The 24,577-nt window shown below is 45.7% G+C and overlaps 1 protein-coding gene across 1 annotated transcript in view; it reads right to left on the bottom strand.

Annotated features, from left to right (window-relative positions):
- The window catches only part of LOC132397861 (protein arginine N-methyltransferase 1-like), a 150,821-nt gene that overhangs the window by 84,864 nt on the left and 41,380 nt on the right, over positions 1 to 24,577 (bottom strand). Inside the window, exons 2-4 of the mRNA XM_059976616.1 lie at positions 12,801 to 13,097; positions 6,882 to 7,037; positions 5,480 to 5,543 (exon numbers count right to left, since the gene is read on the bottom strand). Of these exons, the coding sequence (XP_059832599.1) occupies positions 5,480 to 5,543; positions 6,882 to 7,037; positions 12,801 to 13,097 (517 nt within the window). The remainder of the gene's footprint in view (positions 1 to 5,479; positions 5,544 to 6,881; positions 7,038 to 12,800; positions 13,098 to 24,577) is intronic.

The following is a 24,577-nucleotide window of genomic DNA, read 5'->3' as shown; positions in this document are numbered from 1 at the left end:
ACACTGTGGGCTGAATGGCCTGTACTGTGCTGTATTGTTCTACGTTCTATGAAACCTTTCTGAACACACCTAACAAATTCCACCCCATCTAAACCCCTTGTGCTAAGGAGATGCCGATCAATATTAGGAAAGTTAAAATCTCCCATCACAACAACTATTATTATTGCTCTGTTCCAGAATCTACCTCCCCATCTGCTCCTCAGTATCCCTGTTACTGTTGGGGTCTATAAAAAAAACAGCTAGTAGGGTTATTGCCCCTTTCCTGTTTCTGACTTCCACCCACACTGACTCAGTAGACCATTCCTCTATGACTTCCTCCTTTTCTACAGCCATGATACTATCCCTAATTAGCAATGCCATGCCCCCTCTCTTTTGCCTCCCCCTCTGTTGTTTTTGAAATATCCAAAGCCCGGCACACTCAGCAGCCATTCCTACCCCTGAGATATCCAGGTCTTTGTAATGGCCACAACATCATAGCTCCACATATTGATCCACACTCTAAGTTTATCCGCCTTATTTATGATGCTCATTGCATTGAAATAGACACATCTCAAACCATCAGGCTGAGTGCATCTTTGCTCTAACATCTGCCTATCCTTTCTCACAAACTCCCTATAGGCTGTATCTACTTGTGCTCCAATCTCCCCATCCTCTGGCTCCACTTCAGTTCCCACCCCCCTGCAAATCTAGTTTAAACCCTCCCCAATAGCATTAGCAAATCTCTCTGCCAGGATATTGGTCCCCCTCAGATTCAAGTGCAACCCATCCTTTTGGTACAGGTCACACCTGCCTCAGAAGAGGTCCCAATGATCCAAAAATCTGAATCCCTGCCCCCTGCTCCAATCCTTCAGCCATGTATTTATCCTCCATATCATTCTATTCCTATACTCACTGTCACGTGGCACAGGCAACATCCTGAGATTACTACCTTTGAGGTCCTGCTTCTCAGCTTCCTTCCTAACTATCTGTATTCTGCTTCCAGAACCTCCCCCCTTTTACTACCTATGTCATTGGTACCAATGTGTACCACAACCGCTGTCTGCTCACCCTCCCATTTCAGGATATTGTGGACACAGTCAGAAACATCATGAACCCTAGCACCTGGGAGACAAACTACCATCCTGGTTTCTTTTTTGTGTCCACAGAATCGCCTGTCTGACCCCGACCCCCCAACTATAGAGTCTCTTCTTACCACTGCTGTCCTCTTCATTTCCCTACACCTCTGAGCCACAGGGCCAGACTCAGTGCCAGAGGCATGACTACTGTTGCTTCCCCTGGTAGGTCATCTCCCCCAAGAGCACTCAAACTGTTAAGGGTGACAGCCACAGGGGTGCTCTCCACTACCCTTCCCTCTCCTGACAGTCACCCATTTAAGTGTCTCCTATGGCCCTGGGCTGACTACCTGCCTGTATCTCCTGTCTATCACCTCCTCACTCTCCCTCACAAGACAAAGGGAACTGGAGCTGCAGTTCGATGCACCTGGCGCAGATGTGGCCATCAGGGATGCTGGAATTCTCCCAGACATCCCACATCTGACACCCAGAACAGAAAACTAGCCTCACAGTCATACACACTATTCTAATGTGCCGAGCCCCGCAAAATGATCCTTTTTAAAACTCTTCTCCCTGACCTGTGTGAAGCTTTCTGTCTCTTTTAATCAATTGGCTGAATGGTCTAATCAATTGACTCGATTGGCTGAATGGTCTAATTCTGCTCCAATGTCTTTTTGTCTTATGGAAATCTTACTATCTACGCATTATGATTTTGGACTTAATTGTTTATCTGCACCACTTTCTCTGTAGCTGTTCAACTTTATTCTGCATTGTTATTGTTTTACCTTGTACTACGTAAATGCTTGGTGTAATTATCTGATCTGTATGAATAGCATGCTAGACAAGCTTCTCATTGTATCTCAGTACATGTAACAATAATAAACCAATTCCGATTCCAGAGAAACTGGGAGGAAGGGATGGCACCCTTGCATGAGACAAGGTGGGAAGAGGTGCAGTTAGTGGAGGTGGAACAAGTGAATGTGAGGTTGGGGTGGAAGTTATGGGCAAAATTGCAGAAATTGACGAGCTCTCCACAGTGCAGGCATCCTTAAGGTAGCAGAGAAAGAATTGGAGAGTGGTACCAGAGTACATTTGGAACATGGATGGGTTCCTGGATCACTGGGGCCTCTTTTGGGAGGGGGGGGGAGAGAGAAGAGGAGGGGGAGGGGGAATAGCCCTTAACTTGGCAGTGGAGCTATCGGGGCGCTGTCTTTTGACGGTGTTTCCGTAACAAGCTATTCTTGGTTTTACGAGCTTGAGTTGCTAGCTTGATGTTCAACCCGACTTGAATTTGAATTCGGGAACTTTCGCTCTCCAGGAGTCCGGCGTTGATATTATTGCACCACCAAGCAGAGGAGGTACGACCTGTACAAATAGACATGTTACACCTGAACCCAAAGAGGTCCAATATCCTAGCAGGCAGGTTTAATAGAGCTGTTCACTTTGAAATTTGAGAAGGAGAAACTAAATTCCAATGTGTCGGTATTTCAGAGGAATAAAATAAATTACAAAGGCATGAGAGGAGAACTGGCTAAGGTTGACTGGTATTGGACACTAGCAAGAAGGGCAGCAAAATAGCAATGGCTGGAGTTTCTGTGAAAAATGAGGGAATTGCAAGACAGATATATTCCAAACAACAAGAAATTTTCAAATGGAAGAAGGACAGTGGCTGACAAGTGAAGTCAGAGCCAAAGTAAAAGCAAAAGAGAGGGCATACAAGGAAGCCAAAGCTAGTGGACAGATAGAGGATTGGGAAGCTTTTAAAAACTTGCAGAAGGAAACTAAGAAGGTCATTAGGAAGGAAAAGATGAATTATGAAAGGAAGCTGGCGGCTAATATCAAAGAAGATACTAAAAGCTTTTTTAAGTATACAAATGGTAAAAGTGAGTCAAGGGTCGATACAGGACCAATAGAAAATGACGCTTGAGATATATGTAATGAGAGGTGCAGAGATGGCAGTCTTCACAGTGGAACACATCTGTAGTATATCACACATTCAAGAGTGTCAGGGAATTGAAGTATGTGCAGTGAAAATTACGACTGAGAAGGTGCTCAGGAAGTTTAATGGTCTGAGGATGGATAAATCTCCTGGATCTGATGGAATGCACACTCGGGTTCTGAACGAAGTAGCTGGAGAGATTGTGGAGGCATTAACAATGATCTTTCAAGAATCAAGATGTACAAACAAGCTGAATGAACTCAGCAGTTCTTGATTTGACCACAGCATCTGCAGTGTACTTTGTGTTTACTTATCTTTCAAGAATCAATAGATTCTGGCATCGTATCAGATGACTGGAAAATTGCAAATGTTACTCCAATATTTAAGAAGGGTGGGAGGCGTCAGAAAGGAAACTATAGACCTGTTAGCCTGGTATCAGTGGTTGGGAAGCTGTTGGAATCAATTGTTAGGGATGAAATTGTAGAGTACCTGGAAGCACATGACAAGATAGGCCAAAGTCAGCATGGTTTCCTGAAAGGAAAATCCTGCCTGACTAATTGACTGCAATCTTTTGAGGAAATTACAAGCAGGGTAGACAAAGGAGATGCAGTAGACATGGTGTACTTGGATTTTCAGAAGGCCTTTGACAAGATGCCGCACATGAGGCTGCTTAGCAAGATACGAGCCCATGGAATTACAGGGAAGTTACTAGCATGGGTGGAACATTGGCTGATCGGCAGAAAACAGAGAGAGGGAATAAAGGGACCCTATTCTGGCTGGCTGCCGGTTACCAGTGGAGTTCCACAGGGGGCGGTGTTGGGACCGCTGCTTTTTATGATGTATGTCAATGATTTGGATTATGGGATTAATGGATTTGTGGCTAATTTTGCCAATGATACAAAGATAGGTGGAGGAGCGGGTAGTTTTGAGGAAACGGGGAGACTGCAGAGAGTCTTAGATGGTTTAGGGAAATGGGCAAAGAGGTGGCAAATGAAATACAATGTTGGAAAGTGTATGGTCAAACACTTTGATGGAAGAAATAAATGGGCAGACTATTATTTAGATGGGAAGAGAATTCTAAATGCAGAGGTGCAAAGGGACTTGGGAGTCCTCATGCAGGATACCCTAAAGGTTAACCTCCAAGTTGAGTCACTGGTGAAAAAGGCAAATGCAATGTTGGCATTCATGTCTAGAGGTATAGAATATAAGAGCAGGGATGTGATGTTGAGGCTCTTTAAGACACTTGTGAGACCACACTTGGAGTATTGTGTGCAGTTTTGGACTCCTTATTTTAGAAGGAATATACCAATATTGGGGAGGGTTCAGAGAAGATTCACAAGAATGATTCCAGGAATGAAAGTGTTACCATATGAGGAACGTCTGGCAGCTCTTGGGCTGTATTCCCTGGAGTTCAGGAGAACGAGGGGGGATCTCATAGAAACATTCCAAATGTTAAAAGGCCTGAACAGATTAGATGGCAAAGTTATTTCCCATGGTAGGGGATTCCAGGACAAGAGGGCACAACTTCAGGATTGAAGGATGTCCATTTAGAACAGAGAAATTACTTTAGTCAGAGGGTGGTAAATCTGTGGAATTTGTTGCCATGAGTGGCTGTGGAGGCCAAGTCACTGGGTGCATTTAAGGCAGAGATAGATAGGTTCTTGACTAGCCAGGGCACCAAAGGGTATGGAGAGGAGGCATGGGAATGCAGATGACTGGAGGAATTGGATCACCCCATGATTGAATGGTGGAGCAGTGGCAATGGGCCAAATGGCCTACTTCTGCTCCTATATCTTATAGTCTTATGAAGGGAAGGGACATGGGGAGGTACATGGAGGGAAAGAATATGGGTGAGAGGACATGGGTGAGGGACATAGAGGGGAGGGACGGAGGGGAGGGACGGAGGGGAGGGACGGAGGGGAGGGACGGAGGGGAGGGACGGAGGGGAGGGACGGAGGGGAGGGACATGAAGATTTAATGAGCTGAAAATGGGCATCTGGCACTACCATGCAGGATGCTATTGTTATTATTGGACCACTGGGCCTGTTTCCACGCTGTTTTGACACAATGACTGCCCTGTCTTGGAAATCTATTGCTATTGCTGGGTCGAGATCCTAGAACACATCCTGGGGAAAAATTCTGGCAGTGGAGGCCAAATTATTAAGGTCTTAGCACTCTCTCTAATAGCATTGTGGATGCACCCGCATATGAAAGACCACTGTGGCTCAAGATGGCAGATCACCACAATCTTTTCTAGGGTAAAAATGGATCAGAAACTGAATGTTGGCTTTGCCTGGGAAGTCTACACCCCCGAGTGAATATAAAAATATTCTATTGGTAAGGCAGAGGTGAGTTTACGCATGCTAATTAATCAGGAGAATGACAATGGAATGTGTCAATTACACTGATAATCTACTGAGAGAGTGCCTGAGCCAAGTACCCACAGGCAGTGTGAGCAATGGAAAATTAAGGCAAGTCATTTCCTTACTGTTGTCCAGGTGGTTTGCTTTGATAATCTTCTCAGAATAATCAGAGATGCTGGAACATTCAATCTGAAGCACAAAAGAGAAAGGACATAAGAGGCCTTGAACTTGGATCTGAATACACAATTTAAAAAGAACCCCACCGTTTCCAATGAAGTCTGAAATCATTGCACACCTCAACTTCAAGGTAATGGGTCAAATGCCACCATCTGCTAAAGCAAAATGGAAGCCAATGTCAGAGCAAAGAAACAGCCAGCATTCGGAAGCTGATGGTATCACACCTAATTCTACCATCAGTTCCAGTGACTGAGACACGCATGCAAGAACCAAACTCCTACCACTGCCTCTGACGTGTGTGAGGACAGAGACTAGAAAGGAAGGAAACAGGTTAATGTCACAGTTTACAGCCTCACATACAGGGTGGAAATTTCTTCTCCTGGAGCGTGGTAAATCTGTGGAATTCTGTACCATGGGAGGCAAGGAGAAAAGGTAATACTGTTTACTCTTTCCATAGATGTTGCCTAGCTTGCTGAGTTCCTCCAGCATTTGGTGCATGTTGCTTTGGCTTTCTAGCATCTACAGATTTTCTCATGTTTGAAATCAGGAAACATGTTCAGTCCTTTCCATTGATTGAGAGCAGGCTGTGCAGAAATTATCTGATTGGATTTGTCCTGCACATTAGGGTCAGGTAAAGGCCACTGTGTGGCTGTATTGGAGCTACATGGCCAGAGACATTACTGTTTCTTTCAGTACTACAGTGGGATGACCAAACAACTGCAGCAAGAATCACGGGTGACCCGATCCTCTACCCCGCCCCTCATCACATGCACCCATTTCAGAATAAATATGAAAGAATGGAAGACAGGCTTCAAGGACAAATCAGGAAACTAGAGCTAGTGAGCCTAACACCAGTAATGGGAAAGTTACTGGAGGGGATTCTGAGGGACAGATCTACAAGCATTTGGAGAGACCAGGACTGATTATGGACAGCCAGCATGGTTGTGTGCATAGGAAATCATATGTGAGGGTGTACATAGGGTGAATGGACACATTTTTTTTTAAATCAGGGAAGACAATGACTATGGAGCACAAGTTTAAGTTGAGGGGACAGAATTAAAGAAGATCTAGGAGGCAAGATTTTTGCCCCGAGTGGAACAATCTGCCAGAGGAAGTGGTAGAGGTGGGTATAATTTCAACATTTAAAAGACACGGATATGTTTGTGGAAAGGAAAGGTCTAAAGAGATACAAGCCAAATATAAACACACAGGATTAACACAGGAAGGCACCTTGGTCAATATGGACTTGTAGAGCCAAAGGGCCTGTTTCTGTGCTGGAGAACTTTATGATCACAGTCCAGAGTATGCAGTAGTCTCAACAGAAAATGCATGAACAATCTAAGTACTTACCCCGAACACCTTCTTAGCTCCTGCTTTGGCTGCGAACATTGCTAATATTCCTGTTCCACTGCCCACATCCAGAACCGTCTTGTCCTTAAACACGTGTTTGTTGTGATAGATGGAATTCCGGTACGTTAGGGTTCGGATTTCATCTTTTAACATTTCCTGGGGTCATTGAATGCAAATAGTTAGCTACCTTGTGGTGAAGCCAGCATACAAACAGAGGGGTTCTGATTGGTCAGAATCCAGCCTTTTATTATTAACTGAGGTTAAGGAACAATGGGATTGGATGATACAGCTGGCAAGTGGGAGGTCCTGTTTGAGGTGAGAACTACCACTTCTCTCAGCACAATATTAATGTCTTGTTAGACTTTAAATATGTGGTGAAATATCTCTGTAGCAATCAGGATAATTTAACTGAGTAAAAAAAATACAGAATTCAACATAATCCAGAAGTTCACAAATGTAAAAACTACAAATGAAGAAAGGAATGGGTACTAGTTAGGCAAGTGCATGGGGAGCAAAAGATTATTAGTGCAGTAATTGAGGAGTGGATGTTCGTTAGTGCAAGTGTTCCTGGGTAATGGGGCTCAAGTTTATTGAGAGGATTGTTTGCCAGGATTTTAGAACATAAAACAGTACAGCACAGAACAGACCATTCGGCCCACAATGTTGTACCAAACTATATAAACCTACTCCAGGATCAATCCTACACAGCCTGAAACCTCCATTTTTCTTTCATCCAGGTGTCTTTCTAAGAGTCTTTTAAATGCGCCTAATGTATCATCCTCTACCAGAATCAGAATCAGGTTTATTATCACTGGCATGGTACGTGAAATTTGTTAACTTAGCAGCAGTTCAATGCAATACATAATCTAGGGGTTGGGGGGGGGAGGGAGAGGGAGAGGGAGAGGGAGAGAAAATAATAAAATAAAACAAAATAATAAATAAACTAGTATATCAATTACATATATTGAATAGATATAAAAAATGTGCAAAAACAGAAATACTGTATATTTTTAAAAGTGAGGTAGTGTCCAATGCTTCAAAGTCCACTTAGGAATCGGATGGCAGAGGGGAAGAAACTGTTCCTGAATCGCTGAGTGTGTGCTTTCAGGCTTCTGTATCTCCTGCTTGATGGTAACAGTGAGTTAAGGGCATGCCTTAGGCACTGGAGGTCCTTAATAATGGACGCTACCTTTCTGAGAGACTGCTCGCTAAAGATGTCCTGGATACTTTATAGGCTAGTACCCAAGATAGAGCTGATTAGATTTACAACCTTCTGCAGCTTCCTTTGGTCCTGTGCAGTAGCCGCTCCATACCAGACAGTGATGTTGCCTGTCAGAATGCTCTCCATGGTACATCTATAGAAGTTCTAGAGTGTATTTGTTGACATGCCAAATCTCTTTAAACTTCTTTAATGACTACATTGATATGTTGGGACCAGGTTAGATCCTCAAAGATCTTAACAACCAGGAACTTGAAGCTGCTCACTCTCTCCACTTCTGATCCCTCTACGAGGATTGGTATGTGTTCTTTCATCTTACCATTCCTGAAGTCCACAATCAGCTCTTTCGTCTTACTAACTTTGAGTGCCAGGTTGTTGCTGCAGCGCCATTCCACTAGTTGGCATATCTCACTCCTGAACACCCTCTTGTTACCACCTGAGATTCTACCAACAATGGTTGTATCATCAGCAAATTTGTAGATAGTATTTGAGCTATGCCTAGCTACACAGTCATGTGTATATAGAGAGGAGGGCAGTGGGCTAAGCACACACCCCTGAGGTGCACCAGTGTTGATAATCAGTGAGGAGGATATGTTATCACCAATCTGTATAGACTGTGGTCTCCTGGTTAGGAAGTCGAGGATTCATTTCCACCATCCCTGGAAGAGTATTCCAAGCACTCATCAATCTCTGTGCAAAAACCCACCTCCACATCTTCTCTAAACTTCCCTCCACTCACCTGAAATGGATGTCTTCTGATATGGGCCATTGCACCCTTGGGAAAAAAAAGGTGCTGGCTGTCCAGTTTATGTGCCTATCATAATATTATGTACCTCTGTCAATGGATACAGGCATTTTATAGATATCATAAAATCACAGTAAATTTATAACACTAAACACCCATTAAACTAGCATGGAAAGAGGTACCCAACTTAATCAAAGAGTAACAGAATCTTCCTGGTCCTTGGTGACACTGGGTCCCCCATCCTCAGTGCCAGTGGGTCCCTGATTATCAGTGATGGGGAATCCCTATCCTCAGTGCCAGTGGATCCCCGACCCTCAGTGCCACCGAGTCCCCGATCCTCAGAGACAGTGCTTCCTGGTCCTCCGTGCCAGTGGGTCCCTACTCATCAGTGATGCTCAGCCCTGATCTTCAGTGACAGTGGTTCCCCGATCCTCAGTGATGCCAAGTCCCTGACCCTCAGTGACAGTGCTTCCTGGTCCTCCGTGCCAGTGGGTCCCCGATCCTCAGTGCCAGTGGGTCCCTGACCCTCAGTGCCAGTGGGTCCCCGATCCTCAGTGCCAGTGGGTCCCCGATCCTCAGTGCCAGTGGGTCCCTGACACTCAGTGCTTCCTGGTCCTCGATGACAGTGGGTCCCTACTCGTCAGTGATGCTCAGCCCTGATCTTCAGTGCCAGTGGGTCCCCGATCCTCAGTGACAGTGGTTCCCTGGTCCTCGGTGACTCTGTGCCCCCGGTCCTCGGTGACTCTGTGCCCCCAGTCCTCGGTGACTCTGTGCCCCCAGTCCTCGGTGAAGCTGTACCACCGGTCCTCGGTGACCGTGCCCCCAGTCCTTGGTGAAGCTGTACTACCGGTCCTCGGTGAAGCTGTACTACCGGTCCTCGGTGACTCTGTGCCCCAGGTCCTCGGTGAAACTGTCCCTGGTCCTCGGTGACTCTGTGCCCCAGGTCCTCGGTGAAACTGTCCCCGGTCCTCGGTGACCGTGCCCCCAGTCCTCGGTGAAGCTGTACTACTGGTCCTCGGTGACTCTGTGCCCCCGGTCCTCGGTGACTCCGTGCCCCCGGTCCTCGGTGACTCCGTGCCCCCGGTCCTCGGTGACTCCGTGCCCCCGGTCCTCGGTGACTCCGTGCCCCCGGTCCTCGGTGACTCCGTGCCACCGGTCCTCGGTGACTCCGTGCCACCGGTCCTCGGTGACTCCGTGCCACCGGTCCTCGGTGACTCCGTGCCACCGGTCCTCGGTGACTCCGTGCCACCGGTCCTCGGTGACTCCGTGCCACCGGTCCTCGGTGACTCCGTGCCACCGGTCCTCGGTGACTCCGTGCCACCGGTCCTCGGTGACTCCGTGCCACCGGTCCTCGGTGACTCCGTGCCACCGGTCCTCGGTGACTCCGTGCCACCGGTCCTCGGTGACTCTGTGCCACCGGTCCTCGGTGAAACTGTCCCTGGTCCTCAGTGACTCCGTGCCCCCAGTCCTCGGTGAAGCTGTACTACCGGTCCTCGGTGACTCCGTGCCCCCAGTCCTCGGTGAAGCTGTACTACCGGTCCTCGGTGACTCTGTGCCCCCAGTCCTCGGTGACTCTGTGCCCCCAGTCCTCGGTGAAGCTGTACCACCGATCCTCGGTAACTCTGTGCCCCCAGTCCTCGGTGACCGTGCCCCCAGTCCTTGGTGAAGCTGTACTACCGGTCCTCGGTGACTCCGTGCCCCTGGTCCTTGGTGAAGCTGTACTACCGGTCCTCGGTGACTCTGTACCCCAGGTCCTCGGTGAAACTGTCCCTGGTCCTCGGTGACTCTGTACCCCAGGTCCTCGGTGAAACTGTCCCTGGTCCTCGGTGACTCTGTGCCCCCGGTCCTCGGTGAAACTGTCCCTGGTCCTCGGTGACTCTGTGCCCCCGGTCCTCGGTGAAACTGTCCCTGGTCCTCGGTGACTCCGTGCCCCCAGTCCTCGGTGACTCCGTGCCCCCAGTCCTCGGTGACTCCGTGCCCCCAGTCCTCGGTGACTCCGTGCCCCCAGTCCTCGGTGAAGCTGTACTACTGGTCCTCGGTGACTCTGTGCCCCCGGTCCTCGGTGACTCCGTGCCCCCAGTCCTCGGTGACTCCGTGCCCCCAGTCCTCGGTGACTCCGTGCCCCCAGTCCTCGGTGACTCCGTGCCCCCAGTCCTCGGTGAAGCTGTACTACCGGTCCTCGGTGACTCTGTACCACCGGTCCTCGGTGACTCCGTGCCCCCAGTCCTCGGTGACTCCGTGCCCCCAGTCCTCGGTGAAGCTGTACTACCGGTCCTCGGTGAAACTGTACCACCGGTCCTCAGTGACTCCATGCCCCCAGTCCTCGGTGACTCTGTACCACCGGTCCTCGGTGAAACTGTACCACCGGTCCTCGGTGACTCTGTACTACCGGTCCTCGGTGAAGCTGTACTACTGGTCCTCGGTGACTCTGTGCCCCCAGTCCTCGGTGACTCTGTACCACCGGTCCTCAGTGACTCTGTGCCCCCGGTCCTCGGTGACTCTGTACCACCGGTCCTCAGTGACTCTGTGCCTCCGGTCCTCGGTGAAGCTGTGCCCCCGTTCCTCAGTGACTCTGTGCCCCCAGTCCTCGGTGACTCTGTGCCCCCAGTCCTCGTTGAAACTTTACCCCCAGTCCTCAGTGACTCTGTGCCCCCGTTCCTCGGTAACTCTGTGTCCCTGTCCATGATCTGCTTGGCGCCATTAAACTTCCTGGGTGCCAGGTTTTTTCCAGCACCCTCCTGTCAGCACCATCACAGTTTATCTATCTCTCTGGGGTGAAGAAGTAATCTAATAGCCATGAATCTGAGAGACCGTTGTGTGACTGATCTGTAGGACAACTCTCCAGTTTAGACACCAGTAGTCACCCAGATGTTTGTCAGGGAAGTTCTACAAGTTTGCCAGTAACTTTGACATATCTTACCTTTGTGTCTAAGGTCAACATTTGGTTTCAATGTGGTGACAGTGGTCTATCTGAGAGAGTGGCTGGGCTTGACAAAACACTCACACCAGGGAGCATCTCTGGAGTCACATCCAGGCCAAATCAGGCAAGAATAGTTCTCTGAAAGGCACTGGTAGACAAAACCCAATAGATGTATCTCATCCCACCTCAGGCTCTCAGAGCAGAGCAGCCCCTCATTACCCTGTCCAACCCTGCTGTCTGATCTTTGAATCCTCCTTACACCCACTGGTAGAGTAAGAAGGTGAAGAATTGAGAAGCAGGGAGGAATAGCAAACAAGACCCAATGCGAGGTTATTCAGACGTCACATCCTACCCTCTTCCTCCCTGCTTCTGTCTCTGCCTTGGCCCGCCCTTCCCCTCAGTCCCTCAATCTGTCTTTCCTCTCTCTCCCTTTCCTCATTTCCCTCAAAAAGATCTGAGTAACAGGTATTTAAAATATATCAGAGGTCATTATGGGAAATATTTTTCGTTCAATCATTTAAAAATATTGCAATGACATTATTTTATGAAAGTGTAATTAAAATTGCAATTGACTTGTGATTAGCAGACACAAAACACTGGAGGAACTCGCAGAATCTGCTAAGTTCCTCCAGCATCTTGTGTGCTTCTCTGGATTTCCAGCATCTGTAGAATTTCTTGTGCTTATTAACCTGTGATTAATATTTTCAATTGTATGATTAATCTTGATATTTTTGCAATGATTGTAAGGTAAGATCGGCTAATGGTATCAGCAGGAATTGAGCTTTCTTCTGCATAATTCATATTATAATTGGTTGAAGTTTTGAATTTTTCTTACATATTTGTACATCAGGTACTTTACTTGTACATTTCAAAATTTATTTTTCACACTCCTGCCAAATTTTTGAAAGGGTGGGAAGCAATCATTAAGTGTTTGAAACCCCAGATTAATTGGGTTTAGAAAGGTCAGTGGTTTTCCAGGTCACAGGTTAACATTTTCTTTGGTTTTGAACTTTCACACAAAAGATGATCCTTTACCTCATGGATGCCAAAATGTGCATAAGAATCAAAGTAGTAATCTCTTGAAGTCATTTCATCTGGAGTGAAAAGTTTTGCTTCTTGGCCTGTCTGCAGACAATCTGTCTGAGGAAATTCCTGAATCACTGTCTGTGCCGCTGTGTCTGCCGTCTGCCCTGTTGTCTGCACCAGGGTCTGAGTGACTTTCTGGTCTGTTGTCTCGGTCACTGTCCGAGTCGGTGACTGTGATTGCTGTGTAGTTCCAAACGACTGATCTGGCTGTGTAATCGTTAAGGGCTCTGAAGAATCACTGGACACCTGTTTTAAGAAAATAATCGATTTCCATAAAGTGTGAAAGTGAGTCATAAGTGAGTATTCAAACAGCAAAATGTGACTGGGCAATTTAGATCTGCAGCGAATTTATCATGTTTAATCTCACCATTATTTGGACTTCACCAAGAGCAACCCACATTCATGTAGGAAAAACCCAGCAACCTTCCCCTTGCCTCTCTTAATAATCTGCAATAGATCCCACCTGGAACTGGGAACATCTATCTTTTAATGAGATTCAACACCATCTTTTTCCTCACAATGACATACCCTGGAATATCAACCTATCCACCCCTAATCTCTTCATCAGCCTGTACCCCTTGACAATAAGTACTCCTGTTTGAGTACTGTTGTGGGGGGGGGGGAATCACAGCCTACCTGGGGGAAGCAGCAGTGGCCGTGCCTCTGGCAGAGACTGGCCCTGTGGCTCAGAAGGGAAGAGGAAGACAGTAGTGATAGGGAACTCTGTAGTTAGTAGGTCAAACAGGCAATTCTGTGGATGCAGGAAAGAAACTCAGATGGTAGTTTGCCTCCCAGGTGCCAGGGTCCAAGATGTTTTGGATCACGTCCAAGATATCCTGCAGTGGGAGGGAGAACAGTCAGAAGTCGTGGTACATATTGGTACCAATGACATAGGTAGGAAAAAAGAGGTCCTGAAAAAATACTACAGGGAGTTAGGAAGGAAGTTGAGAAGCAGGACCGCAAAGGTAGTAATCTCAGGATTACTGCCTGTGCCACGCGACAGTGAGAATAGGAATAGGACGAGGTGGAGGATAAATGCGTGGCTGAGGGATTGGAGCAGGGGGCAGGGATTCAGATTTCTGGATCATTGGGACCTCTTTTGGGGCAGGTGTGACCTGTACAAAAAGGACGGGTTGCACTTGAATCTGAGGGGGACCAATATCCTGGCGGGGAGATTTGCTAAGGCTACTGGGGAGAGTTTAAACTAGAATTGTTGGGGGCTGTGAACCGAACTGAAGAGACTAGGGAAAAGGAGGTTGGCTCACAAATAGAGAAAGCTTGTAGACAGTGACAGAGGGAGGATAGGCAGGTGATAGAGAAGGGATGCGCTTAGACCTAAGTTTTGAGATGCGTCTATTTTAATGCAAGGAGTGTTGGGAACAAAGCGGATGAGCTTAGAGCTTGGATCAATACTTGGAGCTATGATGTGGCGGCCATTACACAAACTTGGATGGCTCAGGGACAGGAATGGTTACTTCAAGAGCCAGGTTTTAGATGTTTCAGAAAAGACAGGGAGGGCGGCAAAAGAGGTGGGGCATGGCACTGCTGGTCAGAGATAGTGTCATGGCTGCAGAAAAGGTGGACGCCATGGAGGGATTGTCTACGGAGTCTCTGTGGGTGGAGGTTGGAACAGGAAGGGGTCAATAACTTTACTGGGTGATTTTTATAGACCACCCAATAGTAACAAGGATATCGAGGAGTAGATCGGGAAACAGATCTTAGAAAGGTATAATAATAACAGAGTTGTCGTGATGGGAGATTTTAATTTCCCAAATATCGATTGGTATCTCCCTAGAGCAAGGGGTTTAAATGGGGTGAAGTTTGTTAGGTGTGTTCAGGAAAGTTTCTTGACACAATATGTAGATAAGCCTATAACAGGAGAGGCTGTACTTGGGCTGGTATTGGAAAATGAACCTGATCAGGTGTCAGATCTCTCAGAGGGAGAGAATTTTGGAGATAGTGATCAGAATTCTGTCTCCTTTACAATAGCATTGGAGAAAGACAGGAACAGACAAGTTAGAAAAGCATTAATTGGAGTAAGGGGAATTATGAGACTATCAGGCAGGAAATTGACAGACAGACAGACATACTTTATTGATCCCAAAGGAAACTGGGTTTCATTACAGCCGCACCAACCAAGGATAATGAAGAAGTATAGCAGTATAAAACCATAACAAATTAAATAATAAGTTAATCATGCCAAGTGGAAATAAGTCCGGGACCAGCCTATTGGCACAGGGTGTCTGAGACTCCAAGGAAGGAGTTGTAAAGTTTGATGGCCACAGGTAGGAATGACTTCCTATGACGCTCAGTGTTACATCTCGGTGGAATGAGTCTCTGGCTGAATGTACTCCTGTGCCTAACCAGTACATTATGGAGTGGATGGGAGACATTGTCCAAGATGGCATGCAACTTGGACAGCATCCTCTTTTCAGGCACCACCATCAGAGAGTCCAGTTCCACGCCCACAACATCACTGGCCTTACGAATAAGTTTGTTGATTCTGTTGGTGTCAGCTACCCTCAGCCTGCTGCCCCAGCAAACAACAGCAAACAGGATAGCACTTAAATTGGAAAAAGATGTTCTCAGGGAAAAGTACAGAAGAAATGTGGCAAATACTCAGGGGATATTCGTGTGGAGTTCTATATACGTACATTCCAATGAGACAGGGAAGTTATGGTAGGGTACAGGAACTGTGGTGTACAAAGACTGTAATAAATCTAGTCAAGAAGAAAAGAAAAGCTTACAAAAGGTTCAGAGAGCTAGGTCATCTTAGAGATCAACAAGATTATAAGGCTACTAGGAAGGAGCTTAAGAAGGAAACTAGGAGAGCCAGAAGGGGCCATGAGAAGGACTTGGCAGGCAGGATTAAGGAAAACCCTAAGGCATTCTACAAGTATGTGAAGAGCAAGAGGATAAGATGTGAAAGAATAGGACCTATCAAGTGTGACAGTGGGAAAGTGTGTATGGAACCCGAGGAAACAGCAGAGGTACTTAATGAATACTTTACTTCAGTATTCACTATGGAAAAGGATCTTGGTGATTGTAGTAACACACACAAAATGCTGGGGGAATGCAGCAGGCCAGGCCAATCAACTTTCCAGCTCTTAGCTTAATCCCTCCCCCTCCTGTCTACTCCTATCATTTCAGATTTTCCCCTCCCCCTTCCACTTTCAAATCACTTAGTATCTTTTCTTTCAGTTAGTCCTGACGAAGGGTCTCAGCCCAAAACATTGACTGTACTTCTTCCTATAGATGCTGCCCGGCCTGCTGCGTTCCACCAGCAATTTGTGTGTGTTGCTTGAAGTTCCAGCATCTGCAGATTCCCTCATGTTTGGTAATTGTAGTGATGATGTTCAGCAGACTGAAAAGCATGAGCATGTAGATATTAAGAAAGAGGATGTGCTGGAGCTTTTGGAAAGCATCAAGTTGGATAAGTCCAAACATGAGGAAATCTGCAGATGCTAGAAATTCAAACAACACACACAAAATGCTGGTGGAACACAGCAGGCCAGGCAGCATCTTTAGGGAGAAGCTTCCTGACGAAGGGTCTCGGCCCGAAACGTTGACAGCGCTTCTCCCTATAGATGCTGCCTGGACTGCTGTGTTCCACCAGCATTTTGTGTGTGTAAGTTGGATTAGTCACCGTGACCAGATGAGATGTACCCCAGACTACTGTGGGAGGTGAGAGAGGAGATTGCTGAGCCTCTGGTAATGATCTTTGCATCATCAATGGGGACGGGAGAGGTTCGGGAGGATTGGAGGGTTGTGAATGTTGTTCCTTTATTCAAGAAAGGGAGTAGAGATAGCCCAGGAAATTATAGACGAGTGAGTCTTACCTCAGTGGTTGGTAAGTTGATGGAGAAAATCCTGAGAGGCAGAATTTATGAACATTTGGAGAGGTATAATATGATTAAGAATAGTCAGCATGGCTTTATCAAGGGCAGGTCATGCCTTATAAGCCTGATTCAATTTTTTTGAGGATGTGACTAAACACATTGATGAAGGAAGAGCAGTAGATGTAGTGTATATGGATTTCAACTAGTCATTTGATAAGGTACCCCATGCAAGGTTTATTGAGAAAGTAAAGATGCATGGGATCCAAAGGGACATTGCTTTGTGGATCCAGAACTGGCTTGCCCACAGAAGGCAAAGAGTGGTTGTAGATAGGTGATATTCTGCATGGAGGTCAGTCTCTAGTGGGGTGCCTCAGGGATCTGTTCTGGGACCCTTACTCTTTGTGATTTTTGTAAATGACCTGGATGAGGAAGTGGAGGGATGGGTTAGTAAGTTTGCTGATGACACAAAGGTTGGAAGTGTTGTGGATAGTGTGGAGGGCTGTCAGAGGTTACAGCGAGACATTGATAAGATGCAAAACTGGGCTGAGAAGTGGCAGATGGAGTTCAACCCAGATAAGCGTGAAGTGGTTCATTTTGGTAGGTCAAGTATGATGGCAGAATATAATATTAATGGTAAGACTCTTGGCAGTGTGGAAGATCAGAGGGATCTTGGGGTCCGAGACCATAGGACACTCAAAGCTGCTGTGCAGGTTGACTCTGTGGTTAAGAAGGCGTATGGTGTATTGACCTTCATCAATCGTGGAATTGAATTTAGGAGCCAAGGGGGTAATGTTACAACTATATAGGACCCTGGTCAGACCCCACTTGGAGCACTGTGCTCAGATCTGGTCACTTCACTACAGGAAGGAAACCATAGAAAGGGGGCAGAGGAGATTTACAAGGTTGTTGCCTGGATTGGGGAGCATGCCTTATGAAAACAGGTTGAGTGAATTCGGCCTTTTCTCCTTGGAGCGATGGAGGATGAGAGGTGACCTGATAGAGATGTACAAGATGATGAGAGGCATTGATTGTGTGGATAGACAGAGGCTTTTTCCCAGGGCTGATATGGTTGCCAAAAGAGGACACAGTTTAAGGTGCTGGGAAGTAGGTACAGAGGAGATGTCAGGGGTAAGTTTTTTATTCAGAGAGTGGTGAGTGCGTGGAATGGGCTGCCAGCAACATTGGTGGAGGCAGACATTATAGGGTCTTTTAGATAGGTACATGGAGCTTAGTAAAATAGAGGCCTATAGGTAAGCCTAGTAATTTCTAAGGTAGGAACATGTTCGGCACAACTTTGTGGACCGAAGGGCCTGTATTGTACTGTAGGTTTTCTATGTTTCTATCAGCCATGTCCTTCTCCCTGGTGAACACCAATAGAAGTACTCATCAAGGAGAATCCCATCCTTATCCTCACTGGATGCATCAGTCTGATACAGAAACACCAATGCCCAAGAACAGAAAAGCCTACAGAAAGTGGGCTTTAAGCCACTTATCTGGGTTGAACTCTATCTGCCACTTCTCAGCCCAGTCCATTACAGGAAAAGCCCTCCCCACCATTGAGCACATCTACAAGGAGTGCTGCCACAAGAAAGCAGCATTGCTTATCCACGCCATGCCCTCTTCTTGTTGCTGTCATTGGGAAGGAGGTAGAGAAGCCTTAGGGCCCATACCACCAGGTTCAGGAACAGTTGTTACTCTTCAACCATCAGGCTCCTGAACCATTGTGAATAACTTCACTCACCTCAGCACTGAACTGATTCCACAACCTATGGACTCAATTTCAAGGACTTTACAACTCATGTTCTCAGTATTATTTATGAGAACATGAATGGAGGGAAGTCAAGATGGTGTGAAATGGCAACTCCTTTGCTTGCATCTTCGGAAACAGCTCTATTTCTATCTTTGATATCCTCTTTTTTCCTTTTCGAGGTTCTTTTGATGACCCTGACCTGGAGTTATGCTCTGACTTTGGTTCTTTGCTGGAATGGGACCTGCTCTCAGGCCTCACGACCAGCCACTTTTTGATATCCCAAGGACGCGGCCTGGAAGGCTAGCGCGCCTTCAGGATTCCGGATTTTCATGGCTCTGGAGATGTGCTGATTCTAGGCCGTTGCCCATGACTGAGGCATCATGGGAGAGCATGGAATATGGGGAGCAGTGGGTTAGCTGCTGGGGGCTGTTTGTCCGAAGAGCTGAGCCTTTCTGGGGCTGACTCTCAGGGTGCAGAGCTCAGTAAAAGCAACACAACAGACTTTTAACATCATAAATCAGCATTTTGTTTGTTATGTCTCCCCTCTCACTGTGAAACTTATTATGAAGATAAAGAGCCTGTGGTATGTCAAGTTAGCAGATGAATGAGTAGTTTTTTTGAGTACTGCAAGTTTGTGTCTTTATTGATGCTTGCTGCACACTTGAGTGCTTGGTGGAAGTCGCTGATGCTTTTTGCTGGTGAGGGTGGAGGGTGTCATTGCCTTGTGCTGCTTGTGTGGGAGGGGGATTTGGGGTTCTAATGTTTTAACTATCATTTTTGGGGCACTCTGTTTACGTGGATGTTTGTAAAGTAAAAGAATTTCAGGGTGTATATTGTATACATTTCTCTGACATTAAATGTACCTTTGAAACCTATTTGCACAGTTTCCCTTCACTTACACATTGGTTGTTTGTCCATCTTTGGCTGTGTGTGGCTTTTTATAGATTCTATTTTATTTATTTGTTCAACTGTGAAGGTCTGCAAGAAAATGAATCTCAATGTTGTATATGGGTAATATACAGTATACATACTTATATAATAAATTTACTTTGAACTAGTTCCACGTGCCTGTATTAATTCCACCTCCCTCTGTGCCCTGCTCATTCAAGTATTTGTTCAGATGTGACTTAAATGTTGTTACTGTTCCTGCCTCCACCACCTCCTCTGACAGCTCATTCTGCCAACATAATCGGTGTGGAAAATTTACCCTTTAGGGCCCATTTAAATCTCCTCCTTCCCATCTTAAACTTATCCCTTCTAGTTTTAGACCCTCCTCCCATGGGAAACAGACTCTGGCTGTCTACCCTGTCTATGCTTCTTATACAGTCAAAGAACCCAGAAAGGGCCTTTGGCCCTCCATATCTTCACCAATCAAACCTGCCAGCACGTGTTGCATATCTCTCCACTGCCTGAGTGCTTACGTGTCTGTCCAAACGCCTGTAAATGCTGCTTGTACTATATATCAATACTTCTTAGAATCCCACCATTTACTGTACACTTCCCTCTTATACTTGTTCTTTCAAATCACAAAACCTCATATTTATCTGGATTAAATTCTGATCTTTATCCCGCTGTATTCTTTGACAAACTGCAAATTAGTGAATTGGTTTATTATTCTCACAGGTACCAAGATATAGTGAAAAACTTGTTTTGCATACTGTTTATACAGATTAAATCATTACGCAGTGCTTTGAGACAGACCATGGTAAAACAGTAATAGAGTACAGAATAAAGTGAAACAATTATAGAGAAAATGTAGAGCAGAAAGACAATATGGTGCAAAATCATAATGATGTTGATTGTGAGATTAAGGGTCCACTTTATTATACAAGAGAACCGTTTGATCATCTTAGAACAGCCTTCCCCAAAATACAACACTCCACCAATTTTCATGTCAACTACCAACATACCAATCAAACTACCTGATCGTCCAGTTAATTTATATCCATCACAGACAAGAGATCCCACACTGATCCTTGAGGAACATAACCAGACATAAACCTTCAATCAGACAGTCCCCACTCTGCCATAATTAACTCATTTTGTATCTAGCTTACCAACTCACCATGGATGCCACGTGACTATCATCTCATCTCTCACCTACTTTGCTCCAGGATCTAGTCTTTCCAATCTCTACCTACCCACTGCCTTGGTGAGGCCACTGGTTTGAGTCATTTCCCTCATAGGAGCCACTGGTTTGAGTCACCAACATCAGAGGGAACAGCGGTTTAAGTCGCTGGCTGCTGGGTCTGTGGTGAACTACATATACCTGTCTGGACACGCCCCCCCCACTGACTGCTCCTGTGGCTCCTCCCACTGACTGTGGTTCCTCCCACGGACCCCGGTATAGAGGCGATTGGAGCCTGAACCCCGGCCTCAGTCTCCAGGATGTAGTGTGGTGGTGAATTGCTGCTTGTTCTTCCTTCCAGCCAATAAAAGCCTGTATCTCGCCTCACGTCTCTGAGAGTTATTGATGGTGCATCAGGGTCCCAATGCTGTCAGAGATATTATCGAAATTCTGAGATATATGGATTAGACTGTAGTTTATATTGGCCTCTTTCAGTTCTTTTTTTCTGTGTTCTTGTCCATTCTTTTCTGTAGCCAATTGGCGGGCTGGGGGTTCGGGGTTTGATGTTCTAGCTGTTGTTTCTACATGTGGGTGATCTGTTAGCTTTTGTGCGAGGGAGAGGTTGGGAGGAGCGGGGGCTTTGGAGTCTGCAAGTTTTTGTTTCCACTTTTCATGTGGGGGGGGGGTGGAATTGATGTCTTTCTTTCAACTGCCTCTCTGCTTTACTGTATTTTAGAACCATAGAACATTACAGCACAGAAACAGGCCTTTTGGACCTTCTTGGCAGTGCCAAACCATTTTCTGCCTAGTCCCACTGACCTGCACCCAGGCTATATCCCTCCATACCCCTCTCATCCATGTACCTGTCAAGTTTTTCTTAAGTGTCAAAAGTGAGCCCGCATTCACCACTTCATCTGGCAGCTCATTCCACACTCCCACTACTCTCTGTGTGAAGAAGGCCCCCCCATGTTCCCTTTAAACTTTCCCCCCTTCACCCTTAGCCCATGACCTCTTGTTTTTTTCTCCCCTAGCCTCAGTGGAAAAAGCCTGCTTGCATTCACTCTATCTATACCCATCATAATTTTATACACCTCTATCAAATCACCCCTCATTCTCCTATGCTCCAGGGAATAAAGTCCTAACCTATTCAACCTTTCTCTGTAACTCGGGTTCTCAAGTCCTGGTAACATCCTTGTAAACCTTCTCTGCACTCTTTCAACCTTATTAATATCCTTCCTATAATTAGGTGACCAAAACTGCACACAATACTCCAAATTTGGTCTCACCAATGTCTTATGCAACCTCACCATTACTTTCCAACTCTTATACTCAATACTTTGATTTATAAAGGCCAATGTACCAAAAGCTCTCTTTACAACCCTATCTACCTGTGACACCACTTTTAGGGAATTATGTATCTGTACTCCCAGATCCCTCTGTTCTACTACACGCCTCAGTGTCCTACCATTTACCTTGTATGTTCTACCCTAGTTTGACCTTCCAACGTGCAATACCTCACACTTGTCTGCATTAAGCTCCATCTGCCATTTTTCAGCCCATTTCTCCAACTGGTCCAAATCCCTCTGCAAGCTTTGAAAACCTTCCTTACTGTCCACTACACCTCCAATCTTTGTATCATCAGCAAATTTGCTGATCCAATTTGCCACATTATCATCCAGATCATTGATATAGATGACAAATAACAAAGGACCCAGCACTGGTCTCTGTGGCACACCACTAGTCACAATCTTCCACTACCACTCTCTGGCTTCTTCCAATGAGCCAATGTCTAATCCAATTTACTACTTCTCCATGTATACCTTGCGACTGAATCTTCCTAACTAACCTCCCATGCAGGACCTTGTCAAAGGCCTTACTAAAGTCCAGGTATACAACATCCACTGCCTTTCCTTCATCTACTTCATCCACTTTCCTGGTAAATTCCTTGAAAAACTTTAATAGATTGGTTAAACATGACCTACCACGCACAAAGCATGTTGACTCTCTTGATAAGTCCCTGTCTATCCAAATAATTGTAGATCCTATCTCTCTCTTAGTACTCCTTCCAATAATTTACCTACTATCGATGTCAGACTTACCGGCTTATAATTTCCTGGATTTGAATTTGAAGGGTTGGAATGTTGGCCTTCATTGTTAGAGGGATTGAATTTAAGTGCAGGGAGGTTATGCTGCAACTGTACAGGGTACTGGTGAGGACGTACCTGGAGTCCATTTCTGGTCTCCTTACTTCAGGAAGGATATATTGGCTTTGGAGGCGGTGCAGAGGAGGTTCACCAGGTTGATTCCAGAGATGAGGGGGTTAGACTATGAGGAGAGATTGAGTTGCCTGAGACTGTACTTGCTGGATGAGAGGAAATCTTATAGAAACATTTAAAATTAAGAAAAGGATAGATTAGATAGAGGCAGGAAAGTTGTGGGTGAGATTAGAACTAGGGGACATAGCCTCAAGATTCAGGGCATTAGATTGAGATGAGGAGGAACTGCTTTTCCCAGAGAGTGGTGAATCTGTGGAATTCTCTGCCCACTGAAGCAGTGGACGCTGCCTCAGTAAATATATTTAAAACTAAGTTGGATAGATTTTTGTATAGTAAGGGAATTAAGGGTTATGGGGGAAAGGCAGGTAGGTGGAAACGAGTCCAGGGACAGATCAGCCATGATCTTATTGAATGGCAGAGCAGGCTCAACGGGCCAGATGGCCGACTCCTGCTCCTATTTCTTATGTTCTTATAAAGCTTCAGCATCATATCCGTGCTCTTATATTCTGGACCACTTGAAATAAATATTGACATTGCATTTGCCTTCCTCACCATTGACTCAGTCTGTAAGCTAACCTTACGGATATCCTGCACAAGGATTCCCAAGTCCCTTTGCATCTCAGAATTGGATTTTCATCTATTTCAAAAATAGACTGAACATTTATTTCTTCTACCAAAGGATATGACCATGCATTTTCCAACATTGTATTTCATTTGTCACTTTCTTGCCCATTCTCCTAATCTAAGTCCTTCTGCATATTACCTATTTCTTCAACACGATCTGCCCCTCCAACAATCTCCATATCATCTGCAAACTTGGCAACAAAGCCATCTATTCCATCATTTAAATCATTGATATACAGCATAGAAAGAAGTGGTCCCAATACTGACCCCTGCAGAATACCACCAGTCACTGGCAGCCAACCAGAAAAGGATCCTTTTATTCCCACTCACTGCCTCCTACCAATCAGCCAATGCTCTAACCATGCCAGTAAATTTCCTGTAATACCATGGGCTTTTAACTTGGTAAGCAGCCTCGCTTGTGGCACCTTATCATAGTTCTTCTGAAAGTCCAAATATACATCTAATGCATCCCCTTTATCTATCCTACTTGTATCTCCTCAAACAATTCCAACAGGTTTGTCAGGCAAGAGTTTCAGTTAAGGAAACCATGTTGACTTTGTCCTATCTTGTCCTGTGTCACCAGGTACCCCATAACCTCTTCTTTAACAATTGACTCCAACATCTTCCCAATCACTGAGGTCAGGGTAACTGTTCTATAATTTCTTTTCTGTTACCTTCCAACTTTCTTAAAGAGTGGAGTGACATTTGCAATTTTCTGGTCCTCTAGAACCATGCCAGAGTCCAACGCTTCTTGAAATATAATTACTAATGCCTCCAGAATCTCTACCGCTACCTCTTTCAGACCGTGAGGTGCAGTTCATCTAGTCGGGTGACTTATACACTTATAGGTCTTTCAGCTATTTGAGCACTTTTTTCCTTGCAATTGTAACTGCACTCACTCCTCTTCCCCCACACCCTTCAACACCTGGCACACTGCTAGTGTCTTCCACAGTGAAGACTGATGCAAAATACTCATTTAGTTCATCTGTCATATTTTGACTCCTATTATTTTTGCTTTGTTGTATGCCCTCTCTTTTGCTTTTACGTTAGCTTTGACTTCCCTTGTCTGTCACAGTTGTACTATTTCGCCATTTGAAAATTTCTTTGTTTTTGAAATACACCTATCCTGCACCTTCATAATTTTTCCCAGAAACTCAAGTCATTGTTGA

This window comes from Hypanus sabinus, chromosome 8 (genome assembly GCF_030144855.1).
Source record: "Hypanus sabinus isolate sHypSab1 chromosome 8, sHypSab1.hap1, whole genome shotgun sequence".
NCBI classification, from domain to species: Eukaryota; Metazoa; Chordata; class Chondrichthyes; order Myliobatiformes; family Dasyatidae; genus Hypanus; species Hypanus sabinus.
This window is presented reverse-complemented; position numbering and strand designations above follow the sequence as displayed.